This window comes from Eschrichtius robustus, chromosome 3, assembly GCF_028021215.1.
Source record: "Eschrichtius robustus isolate mEscRob2 chromosome 3, mEscRob2.pri, whole genome shotgun sequence".
NCBI lineage: Eukaryota > Metazoa > Chordata > Mammalia > Artiodactyla > Eschrichtiidae > Eschrichtius > Eschrichtius robustus.
Window position 1 is genome coordinate 128,583,540 of NC_090826.1, and position 17,784 is coordinate 128,601,323.

General features: G+C 35.5%; 1 protein-coding gene across 1 annotated transcript in view; it reads left to right on the plus strand.

The window, feature by feature from the left end:
* Window positions 1-2,150: 2,150 nt before the first annotated feature.
* MROH9 (maestro heat like repeat family member 9) overlaps window positions 2,151-17,784 on the plus strand; it is a 76,134-nt gene continuing 60,500 nt past the window's right edge. Inside the window, exons 1-5 of the mRNA XM_068537619.1 lie at window positions 2,151-2,213; window positions 3,164-3,243; window positions 9,604-9,739; window positions 10,314-10,400; window positions 12,375-12,479. Coding sequence (XP_068393720.1) covers window positions 2,151-2,213; window positions 3,164-3,243; window positions 9,604-9,739; window positions 10,314-10,400; window positions 12,375-12,479 — 471 coding nt within the window. The remainder of the gene's footprint in view (window positions 2,214-3,163; window positions 3,244-9,603; window positions 9,740-10,313; window positions 10,401-12,374; window positions 12,480-17,784) is intronic.

A 17,784-nucleotide genomic window follows, 5' to 3' on the forward strand; every position in this document is an offset into this window, starting at 1 on the left:
CTTCTGGCCAAGAATGACAAGCAATATTGAACAAAAAATGTCAATGATATAAGATATATATAAAAAGCAGATGGATAGTTTAGAGAACAAAGCCAAAATAATAAATATGGAAGCTTAAGGCCCACCAGACTGGCCCTAGAATCCAGTGTTATGAAATATATTACAAGGTACAGATTTCCAGGATTGTGAGCATTTTTTTTTTAATTGATTAATTTATTTATTTTTGGCCGCATTGGGTCTTCATGGCTGCACATGGGCTTTCTCTAGTTGCGGTGAGCAGGGGCTACTCTTTGTTGCGGTGCACAGGCTTCTCATTGCAGTGGCTTCTCATTGTGGAGCACGGGCTCTAGGTGCGTGGGCTTCAGTAGTTGTGGCACGCGGGCTCAGTAGCTGTGGCTCGTGCGCTCTAGAGCGCAGGCTCAGTAGTTGTGACGCACGGCTTAGTTGCTCTGAGGCATGTGGGATCTTCCTGGACCAGGGCTCGAGCCTGTGTCCCCTGCATTGGTAGGCAGATACTTAACCACTGCACCACCAGGGAAGTCCCAGGATTGTGACCGTTTTATCAGTTACTGTGGGTTTCCAATGAAGAGCCAGAGTGATTAAGGAGTCATTGAAAATGATATAAAAGAGAACTTATCCATATAATAGAAGTTAAAGCCAGAATGATAATCATACCTCCCCAGAGGGGGCACTGAAGAATTTCTGGGAACACTGGTGAGCATGTTATATATTTGAAACAATAACAAAAAGCCTAATTGGGTAAAGCAGGTGAAATTCCTGGCTAAATCCTATAACTCCCTATACCAACACCACTGGAGAATCAGTTTGTACATGTTAGACAATCCTTACTGCTTATCAATGTGTGCACTGGCTTTTGGAATTAGATAAACATTAGCAGTATATATGACACAGGTGAAAGCATGCTTATAACAAGGAAGGGATATTGCTGTAAATCAGTGAATCAACAAAAGATGTGATGCTAAAGTAATATGGGCAGAACAATAAACTGGTGATGGAGTTGTGGTAACAAGTTTGGCTCCATGAAAAAGAGAGATCCTAGCTAACAGAGGGGAAGCAGAGGTCCATGTTATTAGAGATCAACCTAATGACAATTATTACTGTACAAGCAAGCTACAGGCTTAAAAACGGCTTCTCAATTCTGGCTGTACATCAAAATTTTCTGGAAGTCTTTTTTTTTTTTTTTAATGTTGATGCCTGGTCTTGAATACAGATCTATTAAATCCAAATCTCTGGAGGTGTGGCCCAGGAATCAAAATCAATAATTTTTAACCCCTTAATGTACTGCCAATGTTGAGAATCAGTGCTTTAAATTTAAAGTGTTACAAATTAATTTCTAAGGACTCAAGCCCAGTTAGAACATATTCTACAAGAAAAGTTCCCATTGAAACAATACTGCCAAAGGATCATTGCTTATATCAAAAAAAATGTTCAGTTAGTCACTGCCCAGAAAAACACAACTAGTAGATTTCTGGCCAAATTAAATGAAAGTGGTGACAAGGACAAAAATGTCTTTCCAAAATAGACCAATCACCATTATTCTTCCCTGTTACAGTGAGAGTTGTCTGCCATATAGAAGATTCCATGCTCTCTAAGTAATAATAATGTACAGTATGTTAATAAATACATAGCAAAGAATTATTCTTTCAAGATTAAGTAAAATCATGTTTGGTATTGTTAGGAATCAATGCTAGATATGAATATAAATATTTTAGAGAAAGGAGAATAAGTCCTCTGAGCACAGCCCAGAGAAGAGGTGTTAGACAATGATCAGTGTGGTGACCCCCAGGAAGGTCATGGCAGGATGCTTATCCCTAGTGGGGAGATGCCATTTTTTAATTCAGATCCCCAATCGGGAAGTTTCTCTGACTCTCTCATCTGTTTGGGCTGGTTTACCATGGTACCAGAGAATGGGTGGCTTAAACAACAGAAATTTATTTCTCACAGTTCTGGATGCTGGGAAGTCCAAGATCAAAGAATGGTAGATTCAGTATCTGGTGAGATTCTTCTTCCTGGGTTTCAGACAGCCATCCTTTCCTTGCATCCTCACATGGTGGAGAGAGAAATTGAAAGCAAGCTCTCTTACGTCTCTTCTTGTAAAGGCTCTAATCCCATCATAGGGGTTATCCCTCATGACCTCATCTAAACCTAATCACCTCCCAAAGACCCCACCTCCTAATATCATCACATTGGAGGTTAGGGTTTCAACATCGAAATTTCTCAAAATTCAAACACGCAGTCCACAACACGATCTTAATAGACAGGCATATAGCTCTATCCATCAAGATTGCTCTTACACTCCACAGAGGCAGAACATAGATCCCACAGGGCACTCAATGCTGGAGTCAGCAAAGCAGCACTTAGCAAACAGAGAAAGGCTTTTTTATAATGTGCAAAGTATTCAGGGGCAGTCATTTGCCATGCACTAGAGGGAATAATTCCCTTTGAAATACCATTATTATACAGCAGTACCTAAAAGAGAACTTTGAGCTATTTCAGAAATAGAGGCTGAGAATTTCTATCAACAGCATTAATGGGCCTGATACAAGAAAGTGACATTGCAACAGAGGCTTGCATGAACAAGAGTGGGATGTGCAGAAGAAAAGAGGTGCTATTCTATTAGGTCTTCTCCAGTTCTCCAACTTCTTGAATAAAGAAGTGGAGATTCTTAATGGAATCCCATTTATTATCATTTATAAATTTAAATAGTTGTATTAGACAGCTATACATTGACCTGTACATGGTTCCCATTCTATAGTAGTGTGAGTTTGGACATTTTTCAGTAAGGCTTGATTTAAATCACCTTGCTGGTATGTTTATAGATAGACTCCACACTGAGTAGATTGCACTTAATGGTTAGAGTGGTGTATAGGAGGGCACCTGGTAAAGAGCGTTCCTAATAAATTTTTGTCTGGAAATGCTAATTATATAAGCGCAGTGGTTGGCTGTAAAAGGCCAGCATTTAGTATCACACATAGGTTTAAATTACAGTTTGTCTGGTCTCAACACTTCTATAAACCCTTGGGCTTATATTTCAAGTCCAATTTGGTCCCTTTGGTTGCTGTAAAAGACAGAATTACATGTGATGTTATGAGCCCCACAGGTCTGTCATCATTGATTCTTTTCTCTCTCCTGGTACTTATAGGCACAAACAGCTGCCAGCCTATGGGATGCATACTCAGGCCTGTTAAGTAATCAAGCCATGATCCTGGCCATGAACTCCAGGTATAATAAGCGTTAATGCTCTCATATCACTGATTGAATACCTTTTTAAAAATGTAATAGATACATATCAAAAATGTGAAAAATAAAAATTTACTCCAAATTCCACCACCCTAATTCAGCAACTATTAGTTCTTTCTTTCTCATGTTCTTTTTAAACCTTTCTGTATTGCATGAATAGGCGGACCATCTAACTATTGCAGAATCATAAGCAGGTTGCACATTCAATTTTCTATACTACTTTTCATTTTTGCTTTGTCTTAATTTTTAATTTCTCTGTAAAATCATATTTTCATTTTAATGGCAATGGAATATTCCCAAATTTTGACATTTTCTAAATTATATTATATTTTACCAACATTATGATATTCATCCTGGTACATAAAAGATTGTATCTGCTCTGAACTACTTCCTTGAAATACCATTCTGAAAGTGAGGTTCCTGATTTAGGTGATAGGCAACCATGAAAATGCCCTGCTGTGGGGGAATCCTCATTGGTCAACAGCTCCAGCTGCTGCCTGTATAGACTTACCAGCACGGTCTTTGAGGTGTCACTTTCTGTAGGCTGATCTCACCAATGACCCAGAATGGTAGGACAAATAACTCCAATGGGTGACTTCAGCTTGAGGGATTGCCATCAGCCAAGCTGAACCCTCCTTGGAACTTGCTGCAGTCCAAGACTCTTCCTACCCTATTCCTCCTTCCTTCCTTCTCTTGGAAATCTCTTGTACTTCTAATCTTGTTTTGACATCTGCTTCCCCTGAACCCAAAGTAATGCAGATGAGATGAACCTTCTTAGAGCTTTTGATTGTGTTTTCCAGAAGAACTGCACTTATTAATAAGTGTTTTGTCAAAGCCTAGTCACCTAGAAGATACTCATACATGTATACATAGATCCATATAAACAAAATTTGGCATACTGTATTATATTATTTTACAGGTTTCATGGAAAGGCAGACCCTGGATTAGAATCCCCTTCTCCATATTTTAATTTAATTTTTTGGTCTACTTAAATGTGTTAAAAATCTCCCACATAATAGTTTTTCCTTTATTCTTTAAAATTTGTTATAGATTTTGCTTTTCATATTTCGACCAAGTATAATTTGGTACATAGAGATTTACATGTGTTATATCTTCATATATACTTGTATAATTTAATAATATAAATAAATTTTATTTGTTACTATTAAACTCATATAATAGCTTATTTCTTTTTTTGACTAATTTAGTCTGTATTAATTATTATTTAGTTTTTGCTTACTCTTTTGCTTGTCTTTTTTTTGTTGTTGTTATTGGAGTATAGTTGATTTACAATGTTGTGTTAGTTTCAGGTGTACAGCAAAGTGAATCAGTTATACATATATCTACTCTTTTTTAGATTCTTTTCCCATTTAGGCCATTAGAGATTATTGAGTAGAGTTCCCTGTGCTATACAGTAGGTCTTTATTAGTTATCTATTTTATATATAGTAGTGTGTATCTGTCAATCCCAATCTTCCAATTTATCCCTTCCCCCTTACCCCCCGGTAACCATAAGTTTGTTCTCTACATCTGTAACTCTATTTCCGCTTTGTAGATAAGTTCATTTGTACACTGATTTTAGATTCCACATATAAACAATATCACATGATATTTGTCTCTCTTTGTCTGACTTACTTCACTCAGTATGACAATCTCTAGGTCCATTGATATCACTGCAAATGGCATTATTTCATTCTTTTTTATGGCTGAGTAATATTCCACTGTATATACATACCATACCTTCTTTATCCATTTATCTGTTAATGGACATTTAGGTTGCTTCCATGTCCTGGCTATTGTAAATAGTGCTGCAATGAACATTGGGGTGCATATATCCTTTTGAACCATGTTTTTCTCCAGATATATGCCCAGGAGTGGGATTGCTGGATCATATGGTAGCTCTATTTTTAGTTTTTTAAGGAACGTCCATACTGTTTTCCATGGTTGCTGTAACAGTTTACATTCCTACCAACAGTGTAGGAGGGTTCCCTTTTCCCCGCACCCTCTCCAGCATATATTGTTTCTAGATTTTTTCATGATGGCCATTCTGATTGGTGTGAGGTGATACTTTATTGGAGTTTTTATTTGCATTTCTCTAATAATTAGTGATGTTGAGCAGCTTTTCATGTGCTTTTTAGCCATCTGTATGTCTTCTTTGGAGAGATGTCTATTTTGATCTTCTGTCTATTTTTTTTTATTGTGTTGTTTGTTTTTCTGATATTGAGCTGCATGAGATGTTTGCATATTTTGGAGATTAATCCCATGTCAGTTGCTTCATTTGCAAATATTTTCTCCCTTTATGAGGGTTGTCTTTTCATTTTGTTTATGGTTTACTTTGCTGTGGAAAAGCTAAGTTTAATTAGGTCCCATTTGTTTATTTTTGTTTCTATTTTCATTACTCTAGGAGATATATTGAAAAAGATCTTGCTATGATTTATGTCAAAGAGTTTTCTATGTTTTCCTCTAAGAGTCTTATAGTATCCAGCCTTACATTTAGGTCTTTAATCCATTTTGAGTTTATTTTTGTGTGTGGTGTTAGGAAGTGCTCTAATTTCATTCTTTTACATGGAGCTGTCCAGTTTTCCCAGGACAACTTATTGAAGAGACTGTCTTTTCTCCATTGTATATTCTTGCCCCCTTTGTCATAGATTAGGTGACCATGGGTGCATGGTTTTACCTGTGGACTTTCTATCCTGTTCCATTGATCTATATTTCTGTTTTGTGCCAGTATCATACTGCTTTGATGACTGTAGCTTTGTAGTATAGTCTGAAGTCATGGAGCCTGATTCCTCCAGCTCCATTCTTCTTTCTCGGGATTGCTTTGGCTTTTGTGGTCTTTATGTTTCCATACAAATTGTAAAACGTTTTGTTCTAATTCTGTGAAAAATGCCATTGGTAATTTGATAAGGATTGCATTGAATCTGTAGATTGCTTTGGGTAGTATAGCAATTTTCACAATAATGATTCTTCCGATCTGAGAACATGTTATATCTCTCCATCTGTTTGTGTCATCTTTCATTTCTTTCATCAGTATCTTATAGTTTTCTGAGTACAGGTCTTTTACCTCCTTAGGTAGGTTTATTCCTAGGTATTTTATTCTTTTTGATGTGATGGTAAATGCAATTATTTCCTTGATTTCTCTTTCTGATCTTTCATTGTTAGTGCATAGGAATGCAAGAGATTTCTGTGCATTAATTTTGTATCCTGCAACTTTACCAGATTCATTGATGAGCTCTAAGAGTTTTCTGGTAACATCTTTAGGGTTTTCTATGTATAGTATCATGTCATCTGCAAACAGTGACAGTTTTACTTCTTCCTTTCCAATTTGGATTCCTTTTATTTCTTTTTCTTCTCTGATTGCCATGGCTAAGACTTCCAAAACTATGTTGAATAATAGTGGTGACAGTGGACATGCTTGTCTTGTTCCTGATCTTAGAAGAAATGCTTTCAGTGTTTCACCATTGAGAATGATGTTTGCTGTGTGTGTGTCATATATGGCCTTTATTATGTTGAGGTAGGTTCCCTCTATGCTCACTTTCTGGAGAATTTTTATCATAAATGGGTGTTGAATTTTGTCAAAAACTTTTTCTGCATCTATTGAGATATTATATCATTTTTATTCTTCAATTTATTGATTTCATGTCTCACACTGATTGATTTGCAGATATTGAAGAATCCTTGCATCCTTGGGATAAATCCCACTTACTTGATCATGGTGTGTGATCCTTTTAATGTGTTGTTGGATTCGGTATGCTAGTATTTTGTTGAGGATTTTTGCATCTATCTATGTTCATCAGTGATATTGGCCTGTCACTTTCATTTTTGTGATATCTTTATCTGGTTTTGGTGTCAGGGTGATGATGGTGTCACAGAATGAGCTTGGGAGTGTTCATTCCTCTGTAATTTTTTGGAAGAGTTTCAGAAGGATAGGTGTTAACTCTTCTCTAAATATTTGATAGAATTTGCCTGTGAAGCCATCTGGTCCTGGACTTGTGCTTTGTCTATTCATATTTTCTATTTCTTCCTTGTTCAGTCTTGGAAGGTTGTACCTTTCTAAGAATTTGTCCATTTCTTCTAGGTTGCCCATTTTATTGGCATATAGTTGCTTGTAGTAGTCTCTTATGATTTCTTCTTATCTTTTAAATCTTTTTTTTTAAACTTGCCATTATACTTATTATTTCTCCTTTTCCTTTCATAATGCATTTATTTTTCTTATGTCCTTCATGTCTTTGGTTGTATTTTTAGTCCTTTTAAAATCTTAAATTATATGTTTAGTTTATTATTTTTCTCTCATTTTAAATAAGAAAAAAATCTTCACAGTATTTAAGTATTTTGAATTTTCTATTTTTTAAAATAGACTTCTCATTGTGATTAGAGAATGAAATATATATCCTTTTATATTTTGAAACTTTCTATGGTTAAGTATATGGTAAATATTTTCAGCAATCCATGATTATCTGAAAAGATAATCCTTGTTATCTCAATTAATACAATTTATACCTCCTTATTAATTATATTAAAGGTCTCTCCTTTTGCAGAATTTTTATTTTTATCTACCATATACTAATAATTGAATGCTTAATCATCTCCTATATCTGTGTCTATTTCTCCTTATATCTTTAATAATTTAATAATTTTTCTTAAGATTATTATATATTTTAATAATTCTGTTTAATAATTTTTCAATTTTGTTTCTATGTGGTTTGAGAGCTTTTGTATTAATAACTATGTCTTTTATTATTTTATAATAATTGCATATATCTCTCTTAATACTCTTTCATTTGAATTAGACTTGTATCATATTAATATAGCCCTCCTGATTTATTTCTGATCATGTTTAATATAATTTTCCCATGCTTTTATTAGGAGGCATCTACTTTCCTTTATTCAATTGTGATTCTTGAAATTATACTTGTAAAAATTTTGCTTACTGATCTTATATAATACTTATTGTTTCATAATAGGAAGAAATAAAACATTTTCAAGAAATATTTTAGTACATTTGGCTTACCTCTACTTCTACTTCACTCTAATATCTGAAAAAACATTTCATTCAAAAATTTAACAAAAGCATACAGTAATTTGTGAGGGATGCTTATTCTTTCTTCTCAAGTTTCTTTCTATACCACCTGGTTATATATCTTGGAATATAAGAAAGGCTTTACACTGCCATTCTTATTTCTAAGATGTCATTGTTTGTAAAACACATTAGTAATTTAATACTTGTTCTTTTGAAAACCAATTACATGTAGCCCAAAAAACAATGTATACTTGCTGATAATTGCCAATGTTGACCTATATATTTACATTGGACTTTCTTCTTTAGTATCACCAATATCTGACTCTCAGCCTTCTTCACACTTAAAATGTGAAGATTCTTTAGTCCATCAGCAGTTATGAATGGCATCAGTGTATCACACTATTTTCCTAATCCTTGTTCATGACATGGACCATTTTAGCATTTTTAGGACTGGCGATATGATTTCAAAGTACATTAAAAGACACTATTTTCTATTTTATCAAAATATTAATTTTGCATTTTTCTAAACAAAATCATATATCTCTAGAAACCTACAACTGAAAATACTACTGGAAGCTTTTGATAGGTAGCTGTTCAGAGTCTGAAAATCCATTGGAGCCCATAAATAAGTCAAATCAATCTTCCCAAGATTTGAAAATTATCTAATATAATCCAAGAAATGCCATTTCAAACAATGGATATCAGATATTTAGGTCTTCATCTCCAGTAGAGGAAACAGATTCTGAGTTCAGCACAAGATTTCCTACCTTACCAACTATATTACCATCTTTTTTAAAAAAATTATTTTTAACACAAAAAAATCAGGAGGCATTGTTATCCAGGTCACACTTATTGAAGGAACAATAGCTGTGTCACAACTTATCTTTTTAGCTGCTGATGGGAAGGTTCCTTTTGCCATAAATTGAAAGATGTATCCCAATATCAGAAACATTAAATGTAAGAAACATAGTATCATGGACTATAGAAAATGTGGCAGTAATATATTTCAACTACCTAAATCTCAGCATGGCTTTATGGGCTTGGCTGGGTAGGTAACCACCCTTTACATTGTTATGTCTATGCAGAAATATATTATGAACTCTAAATAATAGAGTATAAATGATTTTTACCAAAAAATATGATTCCTTTATATTTAAAGCACCATTGTTATTTTTACACTAATATTTAAAACCCATGTTATATAAAGCTGAAAGTTGGGCCTCATTTTCTAGTACACTGTCTCTTAAACTAAGAAAAAAACCACTAAAGTTAGGTTGTATCTGTTCTTTCCTCAATTTAATAATTATACCTTTTTCTTGTCAGCTTCGTGGATCCCTTATTGCAATATGAAACTCAACTGAAGATAGTAGAATTGTCCTTTAAAATGGCATTTGCTATACCAAGTCTTGACAAAGTGAAAGAAATTGGGAAGAATGAGGATGACCAAGAGGACCTGGAGGTAAGACTTGCTTCCTTTAGTCATAATGAGACATCGTCATGCACCACAGCAATCCCACAGAAAGTCTGTCCAAAAGTTGTAATCTTTGTTTTCTCCTTCACTCTTTTTAGATATAATAGATAAACAGCATATTCTAGCACTATTCTCTATCCCTGGACTCCTTGTGAATTCTATAACCCGTGGGATTTAAAGGATTGTACTGGATCTATAGGAACAAATGGGTGAAGAGATTTTGGTTAATTTGTTTGACAAAAACAGCAAGTTTACTGGCAAGTGCTGCAAAGAAGGAAATAGGAGCTAAGAAAAGTGGAGGTAGGAAGAATCCTGTAGTAAGATCAGCAACATCTGTGGTTTTTATTTCTCAGCATAGCTACACAGTTCACTTGCCCCAGAAGGTATTAAAGCAATTCATGGAATATTGTATTGAATGCGGTCTCATCTCCAGAGCTACCTCTCTCCTTTCTTACCTTCAGTTTATGGGGAGAACTCAGGACCCCAGGAGGCAAAACTATAGGCATTGGTAAAATTTTATCTAAGGCTGGCTGGCTGGTTGTGCAAATTTCTTGTTTTTCAGAATTTATACCGAACTATTTTAAACATATTTGAGGACACTCTTCTGATCTTAGTGTCTAAAGACCTCTACAAACTGCAAATCTTAAAGGTAAAGGGAAAATAAGTAGTCTCGTTTTCTTGTCATAAATCTAAAGGGTATACTATATTTTACTTATTATTTACCATTTGCCATACTTACATCTCCTTCAAGTATTTGGCAGCTGAAAAATTTTCTTTACCTTTCAGAATGTGTCATTATCTCCCAAATAAAATCACTTCCTTTTATTTGAATTACAGAGACACAATTTTAAGTATCCAATTTTGGGAGAATGGCAACAGACACTTAAGAAGCCAAGGGTTATATAGCAATGTAAGAGTAAACACAATACGGGATAGCAGAGCATACGATGATTGGCCTAAACCACCTTCAGGTCCACCTAACAATGAGCCATATTTTGATAATATCTATATGCATGTTCTTCCCTAACAACCCTGGGCTAGGGAATCCCATGAGCATCTTATCTTCACGGACACGCTAGTATCAAAGGAAGTTCTAATAACCATCCATAACCCTACTTTTCACATCCAAGATTTGACTGTGTTTTTAATGTGCCAGGCAGAGACAGAGACTGATCTGGACATTTTATGACCTTTAATTTTGCATTTTTAACATGATGGCATCAGGAGGCAGCTGTCTGAACATACTGAGAAACTAGATTTACTTCCTGTACCATGAGAATCATGGGATTTGCAAATCATAAAATACATTCAAGGAAAGAAGCAGAACTGGTATATATGAAGATCAGGAGAAATGGGGGGGGGATAATAAAATATACTGAGGTAACTTCTGCCTAATTTAAGCCAAATATTTTCCATGCATTTAAAACATTTTAACCTCACAATCCTGTAAATCCTGTAAATACAATCCTGTATTACCCCATTATTACAACCCTCTCCCCATGTGTGCTCTTTCTACCACCCTAGGCTGCTTATTGAGGATTTACTCTATGTCAGGCACTAAGCTGAATACTTAATATATGGGTTTTTAAATTTAATCCTTAAAATAACCCTATGAGAAAGTTAAAATTATTTCTCTCATTTGCAGATAAGGAAATGGAAGCAGAGAGAGGAGAAATAATATGTGTGCATCTAATGAGTAGAGGACCTACTCTAACTTGGGAGCCTGTTACTTAACCACATTGTTCTTATACCTACCACATCTAGAAACTCCCCTGATCCTCAAAAAGAGTTGACCCTCACTCCTGGAAAAGGAATAGGCTGAGCCCCCTGAGATTTAGAGACTCTTCTGCCCTAGGAAACAAACTTCAGAACAGTTTTACACAGTGGGAGCAAGAGAAGGGGATGAGATTTGGCCAACCACTGGCATAAATACTAAGGACTCCAACAATCTGTCTTAAGAAGTCTACTAATGGTGGTTAACATGTAAGGCATATGCAGTCTTCTTCCTTCCTCAAGCATCTGAGGATTTAGAACAAATAGGTAGAAGCTACAGCAAGATAGACCATATTTAGCAATGAATCAAAATTAGCAAGAACTTTCTCATCGAGCTGGCTCCAGGAATATACTCTAAACCATGAGTCAGAAAATATCTGGATGGTAAATTTACAGAGGCAATTCTGGGATAAAATGACATTTCAGGATCAAATAACATTTGATTCTTTTTTAAAACTGCAAATCAGATCCTATGGTTTTAAAAAGAGAGAGAATATGTATTGTGAAAGAAAAAGAGAAGGAGAAGCAGCTGATGATAATCAGCCTCATAGCCTCATGTTAAACCTTTCATGATGCCTGGCAAAGTGACTGTTATAGTGGATATTAGTAAATACTTGTTGGATAGAATTAAATAAAATAAAACCCAGGTATAGCTATATGGCAGATGAAGTATTATACTAGACAGTAGTATACCAGCTTATTGTCATATTTTTAAAATAAATAGAGGATAGGTGTGAAACCATTGGGAGGACATGGGGAAACTTGACTTGGTGAAGGTGGTGATCCGAAGAAAGGGACCTGTGGAAATGGAAACACCATGGTTCTAGGATAGTTCTTGTGTTTTCAACAGGAAATGGCTGTGTGGATGAGTGAAGATAATTTGTACATGCAGGAGAGAGCCATGGTGATCATCAGCAGAGTGCTAAGCTTTGCATCCAGGAAAGTTAAGGGATATGTAAGTCACAGAGTAATCATGCCACGTGCTTCTGAAGACTGCATTTCCGCAGTGCTGCTTTCCAAGTCTTGGTTCTAGAGAGTGTTAGATGCCTGCTTCGTATTATCATACTAGTATGTTGGGATACTGGGAAAGGAGTTAATATCCTACATGACTTTATGTCAATTAGAGCAGAGTTTCTCAATTGATTAGGATGCCTCATGCTTTCCACAAACAGTATGAGTGTGTCAAAACCAGGCTTTTGCTGACTCTCTGGATTCTCCTCTTTGGACCACAATCAATGTTATTTGTAAACTTATAAATTCTTCCATCCTTACTTTCCTTCTTATTTCTCTTTTTCCTAGAATATTTTTAAACCATCATTTATTTTAAATGTATAACAAGTAATTCTTGAGTACTTTCATTGTAAAACATGCTAAAGACATAGCAGAAGTCCTTCTTTACTATCCTCTCCACCCCAGTCTCATCCCTAGCCATGTCTGTGTGATGTGTGTCCTGCCAAACAGCTACGTACACATACAAATATACATGCACACGGATATACACAGATTTGTTACTTAGTTTTTCTTTACTAAAGTTACATCATATTTACATATGGTTCTGCAATTTGATTTTTTCACTGAACAGTATACCCAACAGATACTTTCATAGATTTGCTTCATTATTTTAACTACAGCTTATATCTTATAGTGTTGATGTATTATGATCTACTTAACTATTCTTCAGTTGATGAACATTGAGGTATACTGTGGGTTTTTCTACTTCAAACAATACAAAAATTGTCATCCTTTTGCATGTATGTGAGTATGTACTTAGAAATGCTAAGAAAAATAATAGGCCAAAAAGTATGAATAGGTTAAAGGTTAGTAATGCACAATTGTCCTTCACTCTGCATTCCTGTGAATATTAGAGTACCCATTTCCTCAACCTTCACAAACACCTGGATATTATCAGACTTTTTAACTGTTGCCTTTCAGATGGAGAACAAATAGGTATCTCATAATTGCCAATATTTACTGAGGTTTCCTATATTTTGAATAACACTATTGCCTGCCTTCTAAGAAGCCTCAGACTATCTCTGAACATTTTTCTCTCTTATGGATACTGTGTTTTCAGTCTCTGTTCCATAACTCACCCTTCACTGTGATTTTTAAACATACTCTACTAATTGCATATCTGATTGCTTAAATCAGTTCAGGAGTTCAGTATGAAGGGGGTCAGAAACATGCATTTGTGACACTATCTTCATGTATCCATTTCAAATACTTGTACAGTCTCTAGACATATTGAGATGAAAAGCCTAGATCAGCCTTATAACATAGCTGAATTTTTATTATTTTATTTAAAATAAACTTTGGGAGACAAACCCATGCACTTATGGTCACCTAATCTATGACAAAGGAGGCCAGAATATACAATGGAGCAAAGATATCCTCTTCAATAAGTGGTTCTGGGAAAACTGGACAGCCACATGTAAAAGAATGAAATTAGAACACTCCCTAACACCATACACAAAAATAAACTCAAAATTGATTAAAGACCTAAATGTAAGGCAAGACACTATAAAACTCTTAGAGGAAAACATAGGCAGAACACTCTATGACATAAATCGCAGCAAGATCTTTTTTGACCCACCTCCTAGAGTAATGAGAATAAAAACCAAAATAAACAAATGGGACCTAATTAAACCTAAAAGCTTTTGCACAGCAAAGGAAACCATAAACAAGATTAGAAGACAACCCACAGAATGGGAGAAAATATTTGCCAATGAAGCAACTGACAAAGGATTAATCTCCAAAATATACAAACAGCTCATGCAGTTCAATATCAAAAAAAAAAAACCAAAAACCCAATCAAAAAATGGGCAGAAGACCTAAATAGACATTTCTCCAAAGAAGACGTACAGATGGCCAACAAACACAAGAAAAGACGCTCAACATCACTAATCATTAGAAAAATGCAGATCAAAACTACAATGAGGTATCACCTCACACAGGTTACAATGGCCATGATCAAAAAATCTACAAACAGTAAATGCTGGAGAGGGTGTGGAGAAAAGAGAACCCTCATGCACTGCTGGTGGGAATGTAAATTGATACAGCCACTATGGAGAACAGTATGGAGATTCCTTAAAAAACTAAAAATAGAACCACCATATGATTCAGCAATCCCAATACTGGGCATTTACCCAGAGAAAACCATAATTCAAAAAGACACATGCACCCCAGTGTTCATTGCAGCACTATTTACAATAGCCAGGTCATGGAAGCAACCTAAATGTCCATCAACGGAGGAATGGATAAAGAAGATGTGGTACATATATACAATGGAATGTTACTCAGCCATAAAAAGGATTGAATTTGTGTCATTTGTAGAGACATGGATGGACCTAGAGACTGTCATACAGAGTGAAGTAAGTCAGAAAGAGAAAAACAAATATCATATATTAACGTGTATATGTGGAATCTGGAAAAAAAATCTTATTTACAAAGCAGAAATAGAGACACAGATGTAGAGAACAAATGTATGGATTCCAAAGGGGAAAGGGGGGTGGGATGAATTGGGAGACTGGGATTGACATATATACACTATTGATACTATGTATAAAATACATAACTAATGAGAACCTACTACATAGCACAGGGAACTCTACTCAATGCTCTGTGGTGACCTAAATGAGAAGGAAATCCAAAAAAGAGGGGATAAATGTATACATATAGCTGATTCACTTTGCTGTACAGTATAAACTAACACAATATTGTAAAGCAACTATACTCCAATAAAAATTTAAAAAAAGAAAGTGAGAAAAAGCCAAAAAATAAATAAATAAAATAAGCTTTGGAACATAATACAATTTACTTACATAGGAAAATACAGTCCATGATGTTCTTTGCATCGTGCTAATTCCCCATCTCAGTGTCCAAAAGAGAGACCGAGTGGCTTGTTTTAAATATTCTGATTCTTTGGCCTGGGAAGTCAGTCTCCCTCTATTTCTGAGATGGTTTGGAATGTCCATTCAAATGGACACAAAATTTTGCAAGTGAGGCTTGAGAGTAAGTGTAGTTCAACAGTCCAGTCTGTTTTCTGTATAGTTCCTAACATGCTTTATATATTCAGCAAGTATTTGATGGAGACTATTCACATGCTTCTCATTGCACTTCAGTACACATATATACTTTCTATTTATATATCTAGTGTATATTTATATACTAGTTATATACTATATGTGTGTATAAATATATATATATATATCTTCTAGTGTGTTCCATTCAGGTAGCAGGTATGACACTTGGGGGTTTCATCTTCTGCTATCACCTCTACTCTCTTTCAATTACAGTTGTAAAGTTCATTCTCCCCAGCACATAGCCCACCCTTCAACTGTGAAACAATAAATGTGTAAATTCATATGTGCAGCAGAAGGCTCTCATAAATTGTTGAGGGTTCCTAAGCTATAACTGAGACCTTTGAGAAGCCAAGTGGTAACGTATTCCTCTGTTCTGCAGTGTTTGCTCAATGCCACCAGGTGGAAGCACACCAGCATTTTCCAGAAGGTGGGAACTAAGCTAGCCTCAACCAGCTTATCACAGTCATGGAAGCATAAACCTTTACTAAGTTAACTTTCTCTTTAAAATAAGATAATTAAGATAATTATCTTCTAAAGATAAGACAATTATCTTCTGAAGATAATTAAGTCAGTGAAATTAATGGAGATGAGGGAACAAATACATAAAACAACCAAAAATATTATTAATAAATTAAAAGCTAAACTACCCACAGGCAAGGTCTGTGTATCTCTATATCTGACACATTGTAAATAATAAATGAAGATTTGTTCTGTCATTCTCTAACTAAATGTAGCTACCTATTCTGTTCTCAGGTTCTGGCCATTCACTGGATAAAACCTGTTTTCTTCATAAATTACCCTAGCCTACGTCTTCCAGACTCTCAGAGGCCCTTGTCCTATTGAACAATACTTTCATTTGTATTCTACCAGAATTTAAAACGGTATTCCTCTTACATGACCTGTGTGCCCATCAGGGTGAAGAAACTGCTACACTCGAAGAATATTTGTCCTTTCAATTAAACTGTTAATTTCCAAACGGGTGAAGAAGTGTGAGCTAAACATGTCATATTGTCTCATTAACAGATTTTTCCTAGGTTTGTTCCTTTGGCACATCAGCATTTAAAAGACAGGTGGAAGATTTTCAGTCAAAGCTAACAGATTGTCCACATGTCTATCTCCTCCTCCTCCACAAAATGATAGTAATAAAATTTGTTAAATGTTGCCATTGCAACAAAGAGAATTAGTAACGGGTTCTCAGTGGGCTAGTGATGTCAGCAAACTTCTGCATGACAGAATAGACAGAAGATGGTAACTGATAAAGTCTGGCAGGGGAATCTGAAAGGCAGGGGCATGTGAACATTAGAATGGACGACAGCTGAAAAGGGAGGGAGTTTCCCTATGGAACCCTGAAGAGTCTGGAGCTATGGAAGCCCAAGTAATGATGAAGAGTGGGCGGCAAAGGAAAGCTGAAGACATACACATGCACTGAAAAGACTCATAGGAAGTTTATACAGAAGGATCTATAGTGCCTCCCGTCCCCATTTACACACACACTCTATATTCCACAGGGACATGTGCCCATTGGTAGGTAAAATTTGAGGACATTTTTCTCAAAACAATTGTAAATTCCCTGAGACAATCATCTTGATTCTGTTGTTTAGATACACTTCAGCATGACCCCAGCCTTCCCACCCAACTACTCTGAAGCCAAGCCCACCAGTTGATAAGCCTTGCTCACATACAAAATCCCACCAGTGGCATCACATTCTTAAATATGACTAGACAACCAAGAATTTGCCAGACATTTGAGAAAACCCTCCAAATACAAGAGATAGTCCCAGGTAAATAAAGAGAACAAAAATGATTATCAAAAATAGATAATTCTGAGTACAGATGAGAATTTAGTCTCAAAAGGAGTAGAGAGGACATATTTTTATGCCAAAAGGAAATATAACTAAAAATGAGTATGGCCTATGCACTGATTCATCACAGCAGGAATAGATAGGCAATGTCCCAAAGTGATATTAGAACTGAAGTAGAAGTCCATTGTTTAGACATGTACAGTTGACTTCCAAAAGAAGCAGCTAAAAAACTTAGAAGTGGTTGCCTCTGGAATTTAGTACCTAAAACTGTCATAATTGTTAAGATAAGGAACTGGAGAGGCCAGATCTACACAGAAGAAGGAATCCAGTAAGAAAGGGCCAGAAAACTAAGCAGGAGCACTTAGACTTAGGAACAAAT